The sequence below is a fragment of the Amblyraja radiata genome, chromosome 12 (assembly GCF_010909765.2).
Source record: "Amblyraja radiata isolate CabotCenter1 chromosome 12, sAmbRad1.1.pri, whole genome shotgun sequence".
Classification (NCBI taxonomy): Eukaryota; Metazoa; Chordata; class Chondrichthyes; order Rajiformes; family Rajidae; genus Amblyraja; species Amblyraja radiata.
In genome coordinates this window covers 13,702,019-13,726,407 of record NC_045967.1, presented here as the reverse complement: position 1 = coordinate 13,726,407, position 24,389 = coordinate 13,702,019, and the positions used below count along the sequence as shown (strand labels likewise).

General features: G+C 44.6%; 1 protein-coding gene across 3 annotated transcripts in view; it reads left to right on the top strand.

Annotated features, from left to right (window-relative positions):
* nrk (Nik related kinase) overlaps positions 1–24,389 on the top strand; it is a 266,045-nt gene that overhangs the window by 92,503 nt on the left and 149,153 nt on the right. For all 3 annotated transcript variants that reach the window (XM_033030272.1, XM_033030271.1, XM_033030269.1), the window contains exons 4-7: positions 2,050–2,175; positions 8,112–8,222; positions 14,764–14,854; positions 16,035–16,165. In XM_033030272.1, coding sequence (XP_032886163.1) covers positions 2,050–2,175; positions 8,112–8,222; positions 14,764–14,854; positions 16,035–16,165 — 459 coding nt within the window. The remainder of the gene's footprint in view (positions 1–2,049; positions 2,176–8,111; positions 8,223–14,763; positions 14,855–16,034; positions 16,166–24,389) is intronic.

Below are 24,389 nucleotides of genomic sequence, written 5' to 3'. Positions count from 1 at the left end.
CAGATTAGCAGGTTAATCGGTCTCTGTAAATTGTCCCAAGTTTGTGGGGAGTGGATAGGAAAGTGGGATAACATAGAACTAGTGTGTGAATGGTGATCGATGCTCAGTATGGACTCGGTGGGCCGGGGGGGGGGGGGGGGGGGCAGCTTGCCTGCTGTATCAATCAAACATTCAATTCAATTACAACCTCACCTGATTTGAAGAACCAAGGTTGTGAAACCTTGAGATCAAAAGCGAAACCTAAAAGTGCTGGAACACTGAATTTGAGGCAGAAAATGCAAGAAAAACCTAATAGGTTCTGCATCACCTGGAGAGTTAGCATTTCAGGTCAAGAACCTTTTAGCAGATTTGCGAGCCATAATTCATACCTTATAATTTCAAGAGGTGTAGCTGAGCAGTGCTCTCCATCAATAATATTTCCCTTTCCATCCTGGCTTTACCTTTTCTCCAAGAGTGGAAACTAATATTCCTTCAGAGAATGAATTATTAGTGTTTGGGTGAATTTGTAATATGCAGCCACATTCACTCCATTTAAAATGTAAGTGATTCATCTTGATGCCTTTGACTTTCTCAAATAGCTGTTTCTAGTTTGTTGGCACAGATTTTTCATGCATTTATCCCTGAAAAGAAAATGTTGTACAGGTCCACCACTGATCTTCCGGCAACTGGTGGTCCGTCACCAGTTTGATCCAGACCAAATTAGAAGAGCGCACTTGAAATCCCCCCCGAAATTGTGGCACCGAGGCCGGGAGAGGAGGCCGACCTCGACCTCATCGGGACTTCCACGTCTGATCGCCGGGTCGAATTTGCCCCCTGTGCCGGGCTCTGGAGCACCAGCCCAGCTGGAGCCGACGGTTCCGTTCCATTAGCCGACTTACGTGGCCGAATTTGTGGGCCAGTTTCTCGGTCCCTCCAGTAACGTTGGACTCCTGTGGCCTCGGTTGGTCCGGCTAAATGGATAACCCACAGACTCTGGAACCAAGGGTGCCAGAAAATCCGTGGTGGACCTGTATAAGTAATTAACATCCCCAAATTCCTACTTAGTCCTGGTATTGGAGGGAGTTGCTGTTTACACTTGTGTGAAGTGGCTGCAGTTATATTTGCCGTACGTGGTTCAAATTTTTCCAGCCAGTACTTAACTCTCAACCAATATCATTAGAATGGAGAATAGAAACAAGGAACTGCAGCTGCTGGTTTACAAAAAAGGACACAAACGTACTGGAATAACAGCAGGTCAGACAGCATCTCTGGTTATTCCATGTTCTCCCGAGATGCTGCCTGACCTGCTGTGAAACTCCACCACTTTGTGTCCTTTTATTTAACATCCGTTTCTTGTTTCATCAATGTTTGTAGAGCTTAATGAATTGCAATCGCTGCCCGATGCAGCTGGTAAAGCTGCTGCCTTACCGCACCAGAGACCGCAGGTTCGATCCGGACATCGGGTGCTGTCTGTGTGGAGTTTGCATGTTCTCATTGTGACCTCGTGGGTTTCCTCCAGGTGCTCCAGTTTCTTCGCACATCCCAAAGACATGTGGGTTTGTAAGTTAATTGGCTGTAAATTGCCTCCAGCGAATGTAGGGAGAGGATGCAAAAGTGGGATAAAATAGAACTCGTGTGAACTGGTGATCGATGGTCAGAATCTACTCAAAGGGTGGAAGGGGCTGTTTCCATGCTGTAGCCCTAAACCAAAACCAAGTCACTGCCTCATAGTTCCAGAGACCAGAGTTCTATCCTGACCTTGGGTGCTGTTTGTGTGGAGTTTGCATGTTCACCCTGTGACTGCATGGCTTGCATGGACTCGGTGAGCTGAATGATCTTTTTCTATTCTGTATCGTTCGATCAATCAACAACAATAGCCATACTTCAGAAAGTCTTCATTGGGTATAAACTGCTTTGAAACAGTTGAATTCATAATAAGAACTCTCTAGATGTTTCAATTGGGGTTGTGAATAGACACACAAGAAGTTTGCAGAGACTACGGCAAGATCTTTGCTGTTCTATTCAAAGGCTCGGGTTAATTCACACTGATGCATTTTTCCAATGAAACAGGGTGAAGAAGAGGAAATTAAACTGGAGATTAATATGCTGAAGAAATATTCTCATCACAGGAATATTGCAACTTATTACGGGGCTTTCATCAGAACAAATCCTTCAAACCATGAAGATCAACTGTGGGTAAGTGCTTTGTTGACAAAAGAACTGCAGAATCTGGCATTGGGGAGGGGCCAGAGGAGGTTTACATGAATGATTGGGTTAATGAATGAATGAAGGGCATTTGACACCTTGGGTGGGGTCAAGGAAAGAGCATTCGCGTCGCGACCCTGGTTTCACTAATCTGTCCACCATCACGCACAAGAAGCACAAGAAGCGACAAGACAGACACCAAGATGCAGATGCCGAGAAGAGTGTTCAGCTCTGGCTGAACAACTTCTAATCTTGTGTGTGGACTCGATAAGAAGAAGAAGATGGCTTGGGTCTGTAATCGCTGGGGTTTAGAAAGATGGGGGGGGGGGGGGGGGATCTCATTGAAACTTCCCGAATAGTGAAAAGCCGGGACAAGGTGGATCTGGAGGGGATGTTTCCACTAATGGGAGAGTCTTGGACCAGAGGGCACCGCCTTAGAATAAAAAGGAGGGAACCTTTAGAAAGGAGATTAGGAGGAATTTATTCAGCCAGAGGGTGGTGAATCTGTGGAATTCATTGCCAAGGACAGCTGTGGAGGCCAAGTCTTTGGGCATTTTTAATGGGGAGATTGGCTTGATAGCTTACTTGACAGTAAGGGTGGCAAAGGTTACGAGGAGAATGGGGTTGAGAGGGAAATAGGCCATGATTAAATGGTGGAGTACACTTGATGGGCTGAATGGCTTAATTCTGTTCTACTGACATAAACTTATGAAACAGAAGAGAAATAAAACAAAGAACCAAATCGGAACTGAAATATCGAGCTACATTTGTGGGGAGGAAAATACCCGCTGATTTCCTGAAACTGTGGACTCAATATTATCCCTGGGACTGTACCTACCAGATGGATGATGGGAAGAAATTTGTTAAGTGTACATTGGGCATTGTATTTTTGTGTTAACCCCTGTGACTACATGGGGTTCCCCTAGTGTTCCGCTTTCCTAACACGCTCCAAGGTAGATTACTTGGTTACTGTAAATTCCCCCCTGGTGTAGTTGGAGAATTGGGGAAGACAGTTAGCATGCGAGAGAGAAAAGGGAAACATAGGGTGGCACAGTGGTGTAGCGGTAGAGTTGCTGCCTTACAGCGCCAGAGACCCGGGCTCGATCCTAACTACTAGGTGTTCCACGGATTAACTACCCACTGACTAGAGAAATTGCTCCTCACCTCCTTTCTATAATGTACGGAGTTTATACGTTCTCCCTGTGACCATGTGGGTTTTTTCCAGGTGCTTCAATTTACTACCACACTCCAAAGATGTGCAGATTAATAGGTTAATTTGCTTTGGTGAAATTGTCAAGTGTGTGTGTGTGTGTGTGTGTGTGTCTCTGTCTGTCTGTCTGTCTGTCTGTCTGTCTGTCTGTCTGTCGCGGACTCGGTAGGCCGAAGGGCCTGTTACCGCACTGTGTGTCTCCAGTTAACTTGTATGTAGCTTCATTGACATCTGTAAATCACCCCTAGTATGTAGAGAGCGAATGTGAAAATAGGGTAACATAGAACAATGTGTGAGTGGTGTGTATTAATTCTCTAGCTTTTCCTTCACCACCTGACTCCAAGAATTCTTGATCATGAGTTTGACCCGATTTCCTCGACTCCAATCTCCTGCCTCTTTGAAATGTGGCCATTCGACTTTGTCTCTGAGGTTTCTAAGAACAAATAAACAGTTTTCAAAATGTAATTCTGGTTCAGTGCCCTGAATTTTGATGCATGAATATCATCAGACCAGTGAAGGGAATGTCTGCAAGGTAACTTAAATCAGACCGTATTTTCCTTCATTCAACCAGCATTCACAAAATATTTACACTAGATGGCCTGATTGTATATTTCTTCCACAGAATTCCACCTTGTTAGTTGTTGTACAACCTGCTTTACATACAAGGCTCTATTGCACCATTTCTTCCATTCATTAGTCGACTGGATTGATGGATTGTTTGTTCGAATAAAGACTAGGCAATGGAAGCTTATATACACAACTTCTAAGCTCCACTATTGCCCTTCTCAACTTGTCTTACAACTCTAGTGTGCATTGATGTAGTCAATATAAATGGTTTTAATCCAAAAACCAGTCACATTATTTACAAATCAGGGTGATTTTTGCCTTTAACTTTGACTTTTGACTTTGATTTTGATTTAGAGCTACAGCATGGAAACAGGCCCTTCGGCCCACCAAGTTCATGTCAACCAGCGATCACCCTGTACACTAACACTATACTGCATACTAGAAACAATTTACAGCAGCCAATTAACCTGCAAACCCGTAAGTCTTTGGAGTGTGGGAGAAAACCGGAACACTCAGAGAAAACCCACACGGTCACATGGAGAATGTATAAACTCCATAGAGACAGCACCCGTAGTCCGGATCGGACCCAGATCTTTGGCATCGAAGGCAGCAACTCTACTGCTGTGCCACTGTGCTGCCCTAAAACGCTTATACTTTGCCAAAGCTTATAGTACTGAAATCTTCCAGCCTTCTGTCACAATGATTGCAAGCTCTTTGGCACTCCAAAACATTTGCTTTTGCAGATTTGGCTCTCCCAGTTTTCTCAGGAACTGGGCTTGTCCAAAGATTACAAGGTGACAAAGCCTCTTTACAGAAGCAGACACAGTTCCTCACTTAACTTGTTAACTGGATATCGTGTTACTGTGGCAGGCTGGATCAGAGAGTTGGAAAATCTTGAATAGTTACCTTGTCTTCTTGCAAACTCCTATGTAGCGATTACACACATTGCTTGTGCTTACATAGCAGTCTAAGACCAAGGGTTAGACTTGGGCAAAAATATGATATGAGGTAACTCTTCCAAGTCCCTGAAGTCCTTGCAACCAACTGAATACATCTGTCCCTACCTTAGTTCAAAGACAATCCAATCCGCATCATAGAAACATAGAAACATAGAAAATAGGTGCAGGAGTAGGCTATTCGGCCCTTCGAGCCTGCACCGCCATTCAATATGATCATGGCTGATCATCCAACTCAGTATCCTGTACCTGCCTTCTCTCCATGCCCCCTGATCCCTTTAGCCACAAGGGCCACATCTAACTCCTCTTAAATATAGCCAATGAACTGGCCTCAACTACCTTCTGCGGGAGAGAATTCCAGAGATTCACCACTCTCTGTGTGAAAAAAGTTTTCCTCATCTCGGTCCTAAAAGATTTCCCCCTTATCCTTAAACTGTGACCCCTTGTTCTGGACAAAAATCATAAAAGATAGAAACAAGGAACTGCAGATTTAGTCTTTAGATTTTAGAGATACAGTGTGGAAACAGGCCCTTCGGCCTCTCGGGTCCATGCCGACCAATGATCACCCCATACACTAGCACTAACCTACACCCGAGGGCCAATTTACAATTTACAGAAGCCAATTAACCTACAGACCTGTATGTTTTTGGAGTGTAGGGAACTGGAGCACACATAGAAAACGCATGCGATCACAGGGGGAACGTACAAATTCCGTACAGATGCACCTGTGGTCAGGATCGAACACAATCTCTGGCACTGTAAGACAGTAACTCTATCGCTGAGCCACTGTGCTGCCCATATGGTTAATACTCAAAAGGGCACAGCAGGTCAGGCAGCATCTCTGGAGAAAATGGATTGAGGACTTTTCGGGTTGAGAACCTTCTTCAGACTGAGAAAGTCCCAACCTGAAACATCACCTGTTCTCCAGAGATTCAGCCTGAAATGTTGAGATACCCCTGCACTTTGTGACCTTTATAGCCCTGTCCCACTGTACAAGTTCATTCAAGAGTTCTCCCGAGTTTGCCCTTTCGAACTCTGAGATTTACGGTAATGGCCGCTCGGTGGTACTCGGGCTCTTGTGGAAATTCAACGTGTTGAAAAATCTTCCCGAGTCTTCCCGAGCTTAACGTGTTTCCCGAGTACCTGCCGTTAGTGTTACGAGCCACTAAGAGACGTCCCGAGCTCCGACATACCCGCTATGTACATTCAACATACTTACCACGAGTGATTTTTTTTTAAACTCGGGAGAGCTCTTGAATGAACTCGTACAGTGGGACAGGCCTTTTACCTTCATAAAGGAGTTACCCTGCGACTGATTATAGTCATTGAGTTATAGAGACACAACATGGAAAAATTCCTTTCATCCCACTGAAACACCCATCAACCTCCCATTTACACCAATCCTACCCAAACCCCTTTTATCCGCCAATATTCCCCTCAACTCCCCCCAGGTCCAACCACTCCCCTGCACACAGGGGGAAGTTGATGTCTTTGAAATGTGGAAGCAAACTGGAGCACATGCACGCAGGCACAGGGAGGACATGCAAACTCTGCACAGATAGCTCCAGAGGTCAGTATTGAACCTGGATCACTGGAGTTGTGAAGCAGCAGAGATGCAAACTGCACCGCATAATGCCCCAAATTATACTCCATATCCCTCTTCCTTTCTCAAACCTCAGTCTTCCATGTCATGGACACCAAATGTTCAGTGGAATAGTTCCCTGTACGAAGGGGCAACTAAAAAGTCTCACTGCTTAGCATCATGAACACACTACAGGTCCTTTGAAAAAAATTGTTTGATAAACAAATGGTCAAATTTATCACTCACTTACCCTACCAGACCAATCTCAAACTTCACAACAGTGGTTGTTGACAGAGTTATCACCTGATTTTACTAATCAATTAGCTGCTCGATAAATCACAGATTAGATTCTCCCACTAGCAATTGACTCCAGAGTTCATGAAAGCAGGGTCCAAAGATGGACAGGGGCTGGTATCCAGAGATATGGTGAAAGTGACGTGTAATTGGTAACAAAACTCAGCACAACAGGCCCTTGGGCCAACAATGAGGCAAGATTACAGACACAAAGTGCAGGAGGAACTCAGCGGGTCAGGCAGCATCTCTGGAGAAAAAGGATGAGTGACGTTTCATGTTGAGAACCTTCTTCAGTCTCAGTCGGAAGAAGAGTCCTGACCTGAAACGTCCCCCATCCCCTTTCTTCAGAGATGCTGCCTGACCTGCTGAGTAACTGCTGCACTTTGTGTCTATCTTTGGTTCCTTTCTACACATTGAGGCAAGATAATCTGAGTTACATTGTTGACAATAATTAGGAAGACCCAAAGCAATTTAAATTGGAAGGCGAAAATGGATACACTGGAAAATATGCTAATGTGAGGCTCAGTCACTGTTGTAGACTGGTTAGGCAAAACAGCCTATTCCCTATTTTATGGTCATGGCCATACAGCCCTCAATCCAACTTGACCACTCTGAGCAACATACCCCAACTACACTAGTCCGACCTGCCGGCGTTTGGCCCATATCCCTCTAAACCTGTCTAAATGTTTTAAACATTGTGATAGTACCTGCCTCCTCCGACAGTTCATTCCATATACCTGCCACCCTTTGTAAACAAAAATTGTCCCTCAGGTTCCTATTAAATCTTTCCCCCCCCCCCCCACCACCCACATCTTAAACCTATGTCCTTTGCTTTTATGATTCCCCTACTCTGGGTAAAAGTGTGCATTCAACCTATTTATTCCTATCATGATCTTACACAGTGTTCACATAACACTGGAACTCCACTTCTGTATCATAAAGGGTATGGTTATGATAGATATGTCAGGGATATTTCTGCCAGTGGCGAAATCGAAAACCAGGAAATCCATAATCATTAAGACACCCAAAAAGGTAAAGCTTGTGCCTTGATAGGAAGTAGAACTTGATCCAATTGAGCAGTGAGGTAAGATTAATAGGACAGGTGCGTTAAAGAGTAGCTGGTTAACTCAACGAAAGCCAATTGAATACGAAGGATGGAATAAGACTCAATGGAGTTGTTCGAGGCTCTTGCAGAAACTGGATACATTCCGTGGTCTCTGTCTGTGGTGCAAACTCAACAAGGCTGTAACTTTGACATCCAGTTGTACAATGGAAACTCACCATACCTTAACGCTTTTCTTTTGACCTTTAATTCCAGCTGGTAATGGAGTTCTGTGGAGCAGGTTCTGTCACTGACTTGGTCAAGAAAACCAAAGGCAACTGCTTGAAGGAAGATTGGATCGGGTACATCTGTCGGGAAGTCCTGCGGGTAAGTTGGAACAACCATTAACAACCTCATCCTATCAAGTTGCTGCTTAAGTAATAGGAAATAATATTCCTCTTAAATAGAAATAGATTTACGAGGATGTTGCCAGAACTCGAGAGCTGAGCTATAGGGAGAGGTTGAGCAGGTGAGGACTTAATTCCTTGGGGTGCAGGAGGATGAGGGGTGATGTGGGGGCCCCCTACATATCTTCGCACCCCCCTATTGGGTCCCCATTTATTCTTTGCGGCCCCCACATTGGGGGGGGGGGCCTTATATTTGCGGTGGCCTACTTTAATGAGACCCTGTTAAATGATGGAGCAGCCTATATCTGCCTTAGTGTTTATCCTGTTATTGCATTCGTTGCTAACTAAGTAGAATTTGCATATCAAGTGCAGTTGATTGTTTACAATCCTCAGAATCTTAATTTAATCAGTCTTCATTTTTATCAGCTAATGAAATCCTGGAGGTGTTAATTACTTTTGAAACTATTCCACAAAATTGTTCTGCCACTTCACATTCAAACTCTGGCAATATTTTCTTGATATAAATGATGTGATAAGAAAGTTTTGAAAAAGCCCCCAAAATAGTTCTCATTAAAATACTGGCACAAGAGTGTGCAGAGAGGCAGCGCAGTTCGTAGAATTGCTGCCTGACAGCACCAGAGACCCCAGTTCTATCCTGCGCTACGGTGCTGTCTGCGTGGAGTTTGCATGTTCTCGCTCTGACCGTGTGGGTTTCCTCCTGGTGCTCCGGTTTCCTCCCACATTCCAAAGACATGCAGATTTGCAGGTTAATTGGCCTCTTTAAATTGTTCCTGGTGTGTAGGGAATGGGTGTGAAAGTGGGATAATGCAGAACTCGTGTAAATAGGTGATCGATGGTCAGCATTGACTCGTGGGCCTGTTTCCATGCTGAATCTCTGAACTAAACTAAGATGCTAGAATCTTGAACAAAGGACTAAGTGGCTCAAAGGACAAGGACAAAGGACATTTATTGTCACATACACCAGTTGGTGCAGTGAAATTTGAGTTACCATGCAGCACACAAATAAGATAAACACAACACTATAGAATTTAACATTAAACATAAAAACATCCCCACACAGCGGAATCAACGTTTCCCACTGTGAGATAAGACAACAAAGTTCAGTCCTCTTCCTCTTGTTCACCTGTGGTCTGGGCCTATTGAGGCCTCCGCAGTCGCCGCAATGGCTGCCTGATGTTTCAGGCCCTCTCGCCGGATGATGGAACACCGGAAGAACACTCTCAGCGGCTTGGAGTTCCGAATCGGCCGCTTCCTACCGGAGACCGTGGCTCCCGAAGTCCACAGGCCGAGCTGGGCGAAGACTCAACCCTGGCGATCCTCGGCGAGAGATCCCAGGGCTCCGCGATGTAAAGTCAGCGCCGCCCGTGGCTGGAAGCTCCGCAGACCACAGCTCCACGGTGTTAAAGTCGGCAGTCCCAGCACTCCGGAGTTTCCAACACGGCGACCCCAGTATGGCATCGCCCGCTCTGTGATGGTAATTCAATGCTGTGCCGCCACTGAAGCTCTGGCCGGCCTCTGGCAGGAAAGGGCGCGCCAATCCAGATGGTAGGCCGCGAGGAGGGGGAGAAGATGCAGCACGGAGGAAAGACGAATCCTTGACCAGGTAGTGACTGGAAAAAAGTTCCCCCCCCCATCCCCCACATAAAAAGACTAAAAGACCTCCAAAACAAAACTTTTGACAGACTAAATTTTTTTTCAAAGGATGAAAGGACTAACAGCTGCAGGCGGGGACTCGATGGTGCCATCACTCGACAGTACAAAACAGTCAGGCATCATCTTTGGAACATTCTTTCATCTGAAGAAGTGTTCAGTCTCGAAATGTCACCTGCTTATTTCCATCCACAGATGTTGCCTGACCCATTGAGTTCTTCCAGCTGCATGCTTTTTTACTCCGTAAAATTCTCTTCTATCCCTTGTAAAACAATGATGATTTTTTTTGGTATGCACCGTAGACTTTGAAGAACTGGTGAACCTGCAATCTCATTGAGTGGGTTAGCATGGGAAAAGGCCCTTTGGCCCACCAGATCTATGTTGACCGTTTTGTCCATCTACACTGTAAATACCTTAGTCTCACACAGGTTAAAGCACAAGCATATTGTCTAGTTGATCATCATATAAGCAGTACATCACACGTTCAGTCTGCTGCAGCTACTGAAGTCAGTAGGCGAGTTCTTACACCATAAATCATATATTTAGGCGGAGTTATAATTACTAAGCATTCGGATTGGCTAACATGCAATAGCTAATCCCATTTGCCCTCATTATGACTTTAGTCTTCTATGACTTGCTGAATTAGTGTGTGCATCTAAATCTCTCTTAAAGGTTGCGATTACATGTATTGTCTAATTCTACCATCTCCTCTGGCAGTCCAGATATCAAACACTCCAATATTCCAATATATGTCCAATATTCACCCCGCATTTGACATTTCTTCATCTGGAAAATAATTCTGACTGACTCCCCTATCAATGCCTCTCCTGATAACTTACACAAAAAATCACCCTGGATCTTAATAAAAGGTTGGAACATTGCAAAGGGGGGGGGGGCGGGAGAGCGGAGCAGGGGTGGAGGAATGATCTATCCCTAGTTCTGTTTTGTACATTTTTCGCTGAGTTTACACTTTACTTTAGACTTTAGATATAAAGCGTAAATCAGGCCCTTCAGCTCACCGAGTCTGCGCTGAACAACAATCCCCCCGCACGCTAACACTATCCTACACATTAGGGACGATTTACACTGTTACTGAATCCAATTAACCTCCAAACTGTATGTCTTTGGAGTGTGAGAGGAAACCGGATCACCTGGAGAAAACTCACGTGGTCAAAGGTAGAACGTACAAACTCCGTACAGACACCACCCATAGTCGGGATCTAACCCGGGTCTCTGCCGCACTAAGGCAGAAATAGCCCTGTCCCACAGTGCGAGTCCACCCACGAGTTATCCCGAGTTAAAGAAAAAATCAAACACGTGGTTTTCTATGAGATTCCAAGTTTATGTTCACGGGTTTAAACGAGTTCCCACGTGTATGTCTAAGTTTGGCGTTTTCTTATCATTTCTGCGCTGTACCAAGTTCCTCTCCCAAGTTACCAAGTTCCTCTCCCGAGTTACTCTTGAGCCAACAACGACTACCGACGTGTGGAAAAATCATCACTTGATAAAAATGATGTCATGCCGGATTTTTTTCACTATAAAAAGCCTCCCATGTTAAATTTCTTAGGGTTACGGAATCAAGGGATATGGGGAGAAAGCAGAAACGGGGTACTGATTTTGGATGATCAGCCATGATCATATTGAATGGCAATGCTGGCTCGAAGGACTGAATGGCCTACTCCTGCACCTATTTGCTATGTGTTTATACCTTTTAAATGTTTTGACATGCGTTTCAGGATTCCAGCATCTGTCTTTTCCAATATCCCTTTCCCTGTATTTCTCTTGGGCTTTTCCTCTCTTTCCCCAACTCCTATCTCCTCCATCTGCTAGTCCATCTGAGTGTAGATATGAAGTTCTTCTTGGCTGTCTTTCTGTATGTGTGGACTTTCCATTAAAAGTCATCCATGATCATTATCTCAAATTCCTTCAGGTGTTTTGCCACTCATTTCTCATCGAGTCATGGGTTCAGTTCAGTATTCAGTATCAGTATTTACTTTAATGTCATGTTAACTGAGTACTTACATACACAGATGAAACGAAAAAATTGTTTCTCAATCAGTTCCCGTCAGTGCAGTTAATAAAAACAGAATAAATACAATTAAAATTACCATATCTAAAATAGGCCTAAAAATTGAAATAAAAACAAGGGTTGTTTAATTATCAGTTCTGAACCATTGTTGCATTGGGGCACAGTTGTTATTGCTTGTTGTTGAAATGCTCAGGGATACTTTGTCATGAAATCCGTTGTCTTTGCTTCCTGACACCTTGGTTGATTCCCATTTTTCATCCCCAAACGAAGATGACTTTCCTTTGCGTAGGAACATCAGATGCTGGTTTAAACGGAAGATAGACGCAAAAAGCTGGAGTAACTCAGTGGGTCAGGCAGCATCTCTGGAGAAAAGGAATAGGCAACGTTTCGGGTTGAGACCCTTCTTCAGACTGAGAATCAGGGGAAAGGGAAACAAGATATAGACGGTGACATAGAGAGATATAGAACAAATGACTGAAAGATATGCAAAAAAGTAATGATGATAAAGGCCATTGGTAGCTGTGTGTTAGGTGAGAACGAGTTACAGACTCAACAAGACGACTTTTAAGCTGGTGCGACTTGGGTGGGGGAGGGATGGAGAGAGAGAGAGAGAGAGAGAGAGAGGAGATGCAAGGGTTACATGAAGTTCGACACTATCCTTTTTTCAGTCGCACGCACCAAACCTTGTTTCAAATAAGTTCCCACTTCGGACCCAAACTCATCGTTTCATACGGCCTTCCTCTCGTATTATTGTAAATGGAATTGTAAAACAAGTATTAATAATTGTATTACGAAATAGGACATACGGGGTGAATTCAGTAGGTCAGGTAGCGAATGGGGAAAGAGCAATAGTCAGGGTTTTGGCTCTTCTGCTTCCTCGTCAAATTGGGAAACTACTGTGTAGGAAGGAACTGCAGAGGCTGGATTATGCCAAAGATAAACACAAAACGTTGGAGTCACTCAGCAGGCCAGACAGCATCTCTGGAGAGAAGGAATGGTTGAATTTTCGGGTAGGAACTCTTCCGTCTGAAAAAGGGTTCGGACCCGAAACGTCGCCTATTCCTTTTCTCCAGAGATGCTGGGAAACTAATATTCTACATTTGAATCATCACCCGAATCTTTTTTATTATACTTAAAAAATGGATGTTCAATCTTATGCATTGATAGTGAATGACCACGTACCACGTACGGGTGAGATGAACGCTATATTAGTTGTTAACCGCGCAGTCCACACTAGTTTGCAGAGCCTCTTGTCACCATGTTCGCTCTACGGGCCCCTACAAATTCGTTCATCTGGAAAAGCCAGAGACAAAAAAATGGTGTTAATGGCGTTAGATTAGTCAAGTCAAGTCACATTTATTTATATAGCACATTTAAAAAACAACTCTCGTTGGCCAAAGTGCTTTACATTTGTTATAAGAATAGTATAAACAAACAAACTACATACAGTACATATATACATATAACCCTCGCTCAGTGGACGTCAGGAACGGCTTGGAAGTATAGATAAGTTTTTAGTCTTGACTTAAAGGAGTCGATGGAGGGGGCAGTTCTGATGGGAAGGAGGATGCTGTTCCACAGTCTAGGAGCTGCAACCGCAAAGGCGCGGTCACCCCTAAGCTTATGCCTAGACCGCGGAATATTCAGCAGCCCCAAGTCGGCCGATCTGAGGGACCTGGAGGTGGAGTGGTGGGTGAGAAGACTTTTAATGTAGGAGAGGGCAAGCCCTTTGAGGGCTTTGTAGACATAGAGGAGGGTCTTGAAATGTATACGGAACCGCACAGGGAGCCAGTGGAGAGAGGCCAGGTTAAGGAGTGGCGGGATTAAACAAACCCACAACAAAGGGGGCGGAATGTGACCTGTCGCAACGAAAGAAAAAGAGAAACTTTTTTTCCTGCGTGGCAAAAGCAAGATTTGCAAGTAGTCACTCAATGGACGGGACTTGTCTAGGACAGTCACTTTGTACTGGGGCAAAAGGGGAGTATCAGGAACTTCTAGAGGGGATATTCTATTTGATCCAACATTAAAGGTTATTATCAAATGCTTTATATTAATATCAGAAACCCATTCGACAAATATTATGAGGATTATATCAATAGTCTGCGCTGTAAATGCTTTGAATTGAATGCGATTACCCGCTCTATTCCACAGGCCAAGGCGAGATTCCCACAGGTGTCTCCAGCATCTGGGGATCGTTCCTGACAGGCAGACTTGGCGAACCTTTTTTTACTCACCTTTTTATTCTCTGTCCAGCTGTAAGAGTACCCACGGTAAACTCACGAGTCACTACGGTAAACCCACGGGCTACTACGGTATTACAACGAGTTTAAAAGTTTCAAAATTTTCCTTCAAGAGTACGTTTGACTTGTGAAAACCTTTCAACATGTTGAAAATTTTTCACGCGTTAACACGTTTCCCGAGTACCTGCCGTTAGCGTTACGAGTCGCTAAGTTACGTCCATGAGCTCCGACGTTCCCGCTACGTTTATTCTACGTGATTACCACGAGTTTGATTTGTTTTTAACTCGGGATAACTCGTGGATGGACTCGTACTGTGGGACAGGGGTTTAACTCTACCGCTGTGCCACTGCGCCGCCCATCCTTGATCTAAGTGAAAGGTGGGATCATTACATGGACGGGAATGATTATCCCTGCCTCTGTTTCATATGTTTTTATGCAGAGTTCCCACTTATCTATCTTGACGATATAGATGTGTGATCTGAAGCTCATCTCTGTGTAGCCAATATGTGAACATCATACCGATGGATAGTGTTTTCCACTCGGTAACTTGTACTGTTTCATTTCATTGAATTGTGCCACAGGGATTGTCCCATCTACACTCTCACCATGTCATTCATCGAGATATCAAAGGACAAAATGTGCTGCTGACTGAGAATGCAGATGTAAAGCTTGGTAAGCAGTCCTTCAAAATATTTAATATTTTATAAAATATTCATCAAAAGATGATCCAAATCAGGAACCCCGCGTGTCTTTGTGAGGGTTTGATAAATTGCAATTTCAACTGGCTCTTAGTCATTATGTTTGGTTCATATTTAATTTAGTTTATTGTCACTGTCATGTATTGCCCAGAACAATAACCATAAGGGAGTAAGTAATGTAACTGTACTTTAATTAATTTCTAACTTTAAGCATCATTGCAACTTACAAAAGATGGCAGCAGTCATTCAGACTTTGCCCCGACTGAGTCCCGCGTAAGTACAGTCACGTTGCATCTTATCCAGTCAGCGGAAAGACTATAAGTGACTGCAATCGAGCCGTTTACTGTGTACAGATGCATGATGAAGGGAATAATGATTAGTGCAAGATAAAGTCCAGTAATGACCGATTAAAGATTGTCTGAGGGTCTTCAATGAGGTAGATAGTAGCTCAGGACCATTCTCTAATTGTTGGTAGGATGGTTCAGTTGCCTGAAAACAGTTGTGAAGAAACTGTCACAAAATCTGGATGTATATGTTTTCACACTTTTTTAGTTAGTTTAGTTTATTGTCACGTGTACCGAGGTGCACTGATAATCTTTTGTTGTGTGCTAACCAGTCAGCAGAAAGACAATACATGATTACAATCGAGCCATCCTCAGTGTACAGATACATGATGAAGGGAATAATGTTTAAAACAAGAGAAAACCTAGTAAAGTCTGATTAAAGATAGTCTCCAGTGAGGTAGATGGTAGGTCAGGACTGCTTTATAGAAAAGGAATTGGTGAAGTATTGGGTCGAGAACCTTCTTCAATGTTTCGGGTCGAGACTCAAATCGTCACCTATTCCTTTCCTCCAGAGATGCTGCCTGACCCGCTGAGTTACTCCAGCACTTTGTGTCTATCTACAGAAATAGTCTACTGAGCCCGTGTGCAAGAGGCGCCCTGTTTTGGCACCATTTTCAAAGTGCAGTATTCACTCTAATTCATGTGAGCAGTGGCCGATCTACGCAAGCCCCAGGCAGCTGTGGGCCTCAAGCCAGTTATTAAAGAACTGCTGAGCTTTGGAGCTTCTCGACTGTCTGACTTACTGGTGTTTAGACTGAGAGGTGAGGTTTTAAGATGATACCATCTGACCCTTTTACGGTTCCTTTGCAGTTGATTTTGGAGTCAGCGCCCAACTGGACAGGACCATGGAGAAGCGGAATACTTTCATTGGGACTCCTTACTGGATGGCACCTGAAGTGATAGCGTGTGACGAGAATGCAGATTCCACGTACGATTACAGGGTAAGTTACGCACGGCGCAAGGGCACATAACAAAGGGCTGCTAGTGTAAACGTACCACTATGATGGTGAGGCCACGTTTGGAGTATTGTGTTCACTTTTGCTCACCGTGTTATAGGAACGATGCTGTTCTCTATGCAAATTGGCAATCACATTGACTATTCAGAAAGTATTCAGACCCCATCACTTTTTCCACATTTTGTTACATTACAGCCTTATTTTAAAATGGATTCATTTCTTTTCTTTTTTTAATCATCAATCTACACAATACCCCCAGAATGAAGAAGCGAAAACAGGTGTTCAGAAATTTTTGCAAAGTAATTAAAAAGAAATAACTGAAATATCACATTTACATAAGTATTCAGACCCTTTGCTATGACACTCAAAATTGAGCTTAGGTTCATCCTGTTTCCATTGATTATCCTTGAGATGTTTCTACAATTTGATTGGAGTCCACCAGTGGTAAATTAAATTGATTGGACATGATTTGGAAAGGCACACACCTGTCTATATAAGGTCCCACAGTTGACAGTGCATGTCAGAGCAAAAACCAAGTCATGAAGATGAAGGAATTGTCCGTAGACCTCCGAGACAGGATTGTGTTGAGACACAGATCTGGGGAAGGGTATAAAACAATGTCTGCAGCATTGCAGTCCCGAAGAGCGCAGTGGCCTCCATCATTCCTAAATGGAAGAACTTTGGAACCACCAGGACTCTTTATAGAGCTGGCCGCCCGGCCAAACAGAGCAATCAGGGGAGAAGGACCAAGAACCCGATGGTCACTCTGACAGAGCTCCAGAGTTCCTCTTTGGAGATGGGAGAAACTTCCAGAAGGACAACTATATCTGCGGCACAACCAATCAGGCCTTTATGGTAGAGTGGCCAGACGGAAGCCACTCCTCAGTAAAAGGCACATGACAGCCCGCTTGGAGTTTGCCAAAAGGTTTGTTTTCTCTGGTGCTCTGGTCTGATGAAACCAAGATTGAACTCTTTGGCCTGAATACCAAGCATCACGTCTGGAGGAAACCAGGCACCGCTCATCACCTGGCCAAGACCATATCTACGGTGAAGCATGGTGGAGGCAGCGCCATGCTGTGGGGATGTTTATCAGCGGCAGAAACTGGGAGACTAGTCGGGATCGAGGGAAAGATGAACGGAGCAAAGTACAGAGAGACCCTTGATGAAAATCTGCTCAAGAGTGTTTGAACCTCAGACTGGGACAGAAGTTCACCTTTCAACAGGACAATGACCCTAAGCACACAGCCAAGACAACGCAGGAGTGGCTTTGTGATAAATCTGTGAATGTCTTTGAGTGGCCCAGCCAGAGCCCGGACTTGAACCTGATCGAACATCTCTGGAGGGACCAGAAAATAGCTGTGCATCGATGCTCCCCATCCAACCTGACAGAGCTTGAGAGGATCTACAGAGAAGAGTGGGAGAAATTACCCAAATACAGGTGTGCCAAGCTTGCAGTCATACCCAAGAAGACAAAGTACTGAGTAAACGGTCTGAATACTTACGTAAATGTGATATCTATATTACTAAAAGTCTGATCTTAACCACTTCCTGTTGTTCTGTATATTGATTTTAGAAAAAACGCTGCCACTTATGGCTGTGATTTTTGGCCATTTTACTCAGTCCCCCTCCGCTGTGCAGAACAAGGGAATTTTTCCCATTGATTAAAAATAAAAGAGTTATTAGCGTTTAAACAATGTTGAGATGCTCTGTCCTGAAGGCCACTCTCCTTCCGGAGGGACTATAAAACCCGGAAGTGTTGAGTGCCTCAGTCAGTCTCAGCAAGATGGGGGAGCGAGAGGGTCACGTCTCTCAATCTGAGCTGCGAGTAACACTGAACACATGTCTACTAAACTGTGAGTGTGGTTTTACTGACCTTGAGTGCCCTTAATGTGGTTTGAAAATGAAAATGTGGTTGGATTGAAATAAAGCACAATAAATGTTTGGTGGTGGTTAATTTGAAATAAAGCACAGCAAATGGTTGGTGGTGGTGGTTGGTTTGAAATAAAGCACAGCAAATGGTTGATGATGGTTGGTTTCAAATAAAGCACAATGGCAAATGATTAAAAGTTTAAAAGTCTAAATTTGACAACTTCCTGGTTGCATTGTATATTGATTTTAGATAAAACGCTACCACTTACGGCTGTGATTTTTGGCCATCTTACACAGCCCCCCTCAGGTGCAGAGAATTCTTCCCATCAATGATAAAAGTGTTATTAGTGTTTAAAAAATGTTGAGAATCTCTCTCCTGTCAATCATGCCATGAAGACCACGCCCCTTCTGGTGGGAGGGGGGAGGGATTATAAACCCAGAAGTGTGGGTATGGCAGTCTCTGCAAGATGGGGGAGGGAGAGGTCACGACTGTCTGAGCTGTGAACACACTGAATGTCTACTGAACTGTGAGTGTGGTGTTTTGTGGTTCTATGGTGGTTTCACCCTGCTTTACATGATATGAAAATGCATTTGAATTTGGTGGCCTTGCACCCAGCTTGAAGTGGTACGAAACTGCACTTGAATTCGGTGGCCTTGCACCCTGCTTGAAGTGGTAGGAAAATTCACCTGAATTTTGTGGCCTTGCAACCTGCTAGAAGTGGTATTAAACTGCACTTGAATTTGGTGGCCTTGCACTCTACTTGAAGTGGTAAGACACTGCACTTGAATTTGGTGGACTTGCACCCTGCTTGAAATGGTAGGAAACTGCATTTGAATTTGATGGCCTTGCACCCTGCGTGAAATGAAATTTCACGGAATAGCCGTGAGTCAACCGCCAGCCCACCAGCCGTGAGTGAGCTGCCAGCACATCAGGCTTGAGTGACTGAGCTGACACCCCAAGAATCCATTTGACCCACAATGTCCTTACTAGCCATCTGGAAACCAGTCCCTTCAGCCCACAACACCCATACTAGTGTTCCAGAAAGCCCCCCCCCCCCCCACTCCCCACTGGCCACCAATATTGGAAATTGGTGGAGAGGTGGAATATTGTGTTTGGGACCAGCCCTCCCGTATGAACATGGGACCCAACGGGTCCCACTTAGTCTAGTATCAGCTATTTCTTTATAATTACTTTGCAAAAAACACCTGCTTTCGCTTTTTTATTATGGGGTATTGTGTGTAGATTGATGATGAGAAAAAAAGAATTTCATCTATTTTAGAATAAGGCTGTAACGTAACAAAATGAGGAAAATGTGAAAGGGTGTGAATACTTTCTGAATGCACTGTACACTTCAAGAGTAGCTCCATTAACCTTAAATAGAAAATAGATGCAAAAAGCTGGAATAACTCAGCGGGTCAGACAGCATCTCTGGAGAAAAGGAATAGGTGGCGTTTCAGGTCGAGACCCTTCTTCAGACCTTAAACTGCTTTCAGACATCTGAGGGTCACCAGGTCACAGGTCCTCCACTGATTTTCCAGCAACTGGTGGTCCTTGATTCCAGACGATATTCCAAGAGTGCACTTTAAATCCCTCCCGAAAGTCTCCCCGAAAATGTGGTGCCCAGTCCAGGTGAAGTGGCCGATCTCGACCACATTGGGACTTCGTTGGCCAATCAGCGGATCGAATGTGCACCCTATGGTCGTGGCTCTGGTACTCCAGCCCCTAGTCGACTTCCGATGGCCGACTTTGCAGGCCGGCATCTCGGCCTCTGGACCGGCAAAACAGAGAATACGGCAAGGCTCTGGAACCAGGATGATGGACCTGTATTATGGAAATGAAATACTGTAACAAAAATTTGGCAGACTCTTTTAAGTATTGGATGTAATTCCAATTCACATCCCGTACATATTTTAAATTCCCTTCTTTTAGATGTTACACAGAATTATCATAAATATTCCAGTGAAATCATTAGATTTAATGGCATTGAGAGAAACAGGGTAATGGTCAGTCTAAAGAGACGCTGGAAATGGATCCCAGTGAGTCGGAAGCGAACATGAGGAAACAATAGCCCAACATAGTGAGGTGTGAGCATGGGAATTAGGGCTATAGTTAGTTGAATGGAACACAGCACAATGAGTTTGTGAGCAGACACTGAACCATCAGGTTTTCTGAATAGTTGGATAGCGGATTATTGGAGTTTTATTCTATCCACTCATTTATCATATTACAGTGTCCTACAATGTAACAGTGACTGTATCTCAAAAACATCGACTCCGCCCAGACCAGCGATCACCCCGTACATTAGCACTATCCTACACCCTAGGGACAATTTACAAGTTCGCCAAAGCCAATTAACGTACAAACGTGTACACCTTTGGAGTGTGGGAGGGAACCAGAGTACCCGGAGAAAACCCACGCAGTCACTGGGACAATGTACAAACTTCATACAGACAGCGCCCGTAGTCAGGATCAAATCCGTGTTTATTGCGATGTAAGCCCGCAACTCTACTGCAGCACCACTGTGCTGCCCCACCCTCCGCGAGTAAGCCCATCATTAGTTTCTCAGGAAAAGCATCAATAAATACCAGGAACAAGGAACTGTAGATACTGATTTACAAAGAAATTGCCGGTTAAAATAACCTCGGCAATGAACCCAATGCAAACTCATGCAGTGTTAAGGGCCTGTCCCGCTTGCATGCAATTGCATGCATTTGGCGTGACCAAACGGAAGCGGAGTTCACGCGAAGTTCGCGCTATATACATGCGTGACGTCATTTGCGTCATACTTACCAATCAGCTGGGCAGGAGGTGGGCCGACTGAATTTAGGCGTCGCACAGCGTCGGGCGGTTAACGTTATCACACAACGCGACGCCGGGCGGTGACGTCATCGCGCAACGCCACGCGTTAGGCGTACGCCGTCAAGATGCTGTGTACGACCGCAATGCGCCTGCGTACTGACAGGCCGTTGGCGCGCAAAGATTTCAAACACTGTCAGATTTTCGGAGCCCCGCGCGATGACGGGACCAGCCCCACACAACTCTGCACTTCTAAGTGGGACCGGTCCCACGCGGCCATACGGTGCCCGTACGCCTCAAGCGACCACGTTTGGTCACACCTAACGCATGCAATCGAATGCAAGTGGGTCATGCCCTTTATTTCCTGTCTGAGAGCTCTGATCTGATCACTGATCCAGGGAACAATGGAAAATGGTGAGCCAATTTTACTGAGGTTTGCTTTGCCAGCTGCAACAATTGCCATGAACGTGGGGAATGCTGCTCCTGATTTCCTGCCAACTGATTCCCTGTCAAGACACGGCAACACATTCTCCATGTTCATTATTCCCGATGTTTCCAGCCCATTTTCCAACAATGTAATAAAAAAGGAACTGCAGATGGTAGTTTATACTAAAGACGGACACAAATTGCTGGAGTAACTCAGCGGGTCAGGCAACAGCTCTGGAGAAAATTATTTGGTGACGTTTCAGGTCGAGACTTGTACATATACCTAAGTGACTTCTACAGTTCTACGCCAGGGGCAGCGCAGTGGTCGATTTGCTGCCTTACAGCGCCAAATACCCAGGTTCCATGCTGACCTTGGATGCTGGCTGCATGGGGTCTGTACATTCTCCCCGTGTCCACGTGGGTTTTCTCCGTGTGCGCCGGTTTCCTCCTACATACCAAAGACGTATAGTTTGGAGGTTGATTGGCTTTGATAAAAATTGTAAATTGTCCCTAGTTTGTGGGTTACTGCTATTGTATGGGGAACGCAGTCAGTGTGGCCTCAGTGGATCGGAGGGCCCATATCTCTAAACTACCGTCCTGTCGTTTCCCACCCCTCCCCTACTTCCTCCAGTAAAAGTCTGTTAACCAGTTCTGCAGTTCGCTACGATGTATTACTCTTTGGATCACGTCATCCTTACTCAACAATTGGCCTATCAGGGAACCACCCTGCCTGAGTTCATCTGTTGCCGATCCTGATCGCCAAGGTCTTTTCTTGCTTCCAGTACCCACTCCACTATCAGCCTGAAGAGGGTCATAACCCGAGACGTCACCCATCCATTTTCTCCAGAGATGCTGCCTGGCCCGCTGATTTACTCCAGCATTTTGTGTCCTTCTTTCCAACAAGCCTGAACATTTTCAGCTCATCCCCGTAACAGAGGTCTCATGCAAACAAACCCAGCTTTGTCCAAGATTGAAGGACACAGCAATAATGAAGTGTAAATCAAATGCAGATAACAATTAAGGATTTAATCCCCAAAGTAAATAAATGGGCTGTTCGAAGTAAGTGGTATTGGTCATAGAATCATAGAATGGAAATGGGTTATCTAGTGCAGAGACGGGAGTGGCACAGTGGCGCAGCGGTAGAGTTGCTGCCTTACAGCACCAGAGACCCAGCTTCGATCCTAACTACGGATGCTGTCTGTACAGAATTTGTACGTTCTCCCTGTGACCGCATGGGTTTTCTTCAGGCGCTCCGGTTTCCTCCCCCACTCCAAAGACGTACAGGTTTGTAGGTTAACTGGCTTTGGTAATAATTGTCTCTAATGTGCTGAGTAGTGCCAGTGTATGGGGATTGCTGGATGGCACAGACTTGGTGGGCTGAAGTGCCTGTTTCCACATTGTATCTCTAAACTAAACTAAAGTAAAAATTCATCAAGCTCCCCATTTGCACTAATAGAGAGATATAGGCCAAATGCAGGCAAATGGATCTAGAGGGATATGGGCCAAAAACGGCAGAATGCCAACTTGGATGCCAGGGACAAGGTGGGCCAAAGGGCCTGACCATGTTCTATAGCTCTATGACTTTATGACGCTAATTCTCCACTAATCCCATTTTAATCTCTCCCATCAATTTCCTTACCTCTCTGCTGCCATGAAACAAATTTAGAATTGGCCAATAAACCTTCTGACCCATGAGAGACACAAAACGCTGGGGTAACTGAGCGGGTGTGGTAGCAGCATTTTGTGTCATGAGTCACTCCAGCATTTTGTGTCGTGCTGCCTGACCCGCTGAGTTACTCCATCATTGTGCATCTATCTTTGGTATCAACCAGTATCTGCAGTTCCTTTTTTTTTTACAACCTACTGACCCATGTCCTATGGGATGTTGGAGGAGATCTGAGCATCCGGGAGAAAGCCACATGGTAGGTTTTCACTGTACCTCAGTGCACGTGACAATAAACTAAACTGAACTTGTCAGACTGAAGAACGTGCAAACTCCACACAGGCAGCTCCAGTTATAAGGATCGGTCAGGTTGCTGGAACTATGAGGCAGCAGCTCTACTGGCTGCACCACTGTACACTTCAAATGTGGGCATAATGCGGGGAAGAAAAGGAAAGATTGTGTGTCAATATGATGCCTTTCAAATCCTCCAATCTTCCACAGTCAATAAAATACTCTTTAAGATACAGTAAGTAAGTAATTTTTATTTATATAGCACTTTTAAATCAACTCGCATTGAAACCCAGGTGCTGTACATATAAGAAATTGGGTTTCCATACATCCATACAAAATAAAAAAGAAGAAAAGACACAACACACTATAGAATTTAACATGAATGTCCCCCCACAGCAGAATCAACATTTTCCACTGTGAGGGAAGGTACTAAAAAGTTCAGTCCTCTGCCTCTGTGTTCACTCCAGGTGAGGCGGAGGCCCGATGTTTCAGGCCCTCTCACTGGATGATGGATCTCCTGCGTCGGAGAGAACACTCTCAGCGGCATTGTAACGTGAAAATAATTTGTACAGCAAGCTCCGCAACAGGAATGTGATCAATGAGCAGACAATCCATTTTCCTCTGAAGGTCAAGGAGAGGCGATTTTTCTTGTATTATTAGATTTGACTGGAGAGCATGCAAAACAAAGCTTTTCACTCTACGTCAGTTCACATGTCGATAATAAGCCTAAACCATCTTCAATCCAGGTCCCAATCCAAAATGTCACCTACCCATGTCCTGCAGAGATACTGCCTGATCCGTTAAGTTCCTCCAGCACTTTGAGTTTTTCCTCAAGATTCCATCATCTGCAGTTTCTTGCACCTCTAGTATCTTGTTTGAGAGATGAATAGAGATCAGAGCTTTCCCATCTTTAACACAATGCACTGTGAATTGTGTTTGCAAGAAGCAGACAAGGCCTCACTTTAATGTTTCACGAGAAGGTTGGCAGTATTATCATTTCAGATTCCAGTGTTTGCAGTTTCATGTGTCACCACTCATGCAGTAACTTTGCAATTTAAAACATCGAATCGTGTGCCTTTTTGAACAATTTAACAGCCTCAGATTCACAACGTTGTTCTTCAGGAGAAAATGGCAAATGATAAAATGTAATTCATCTGTAATCC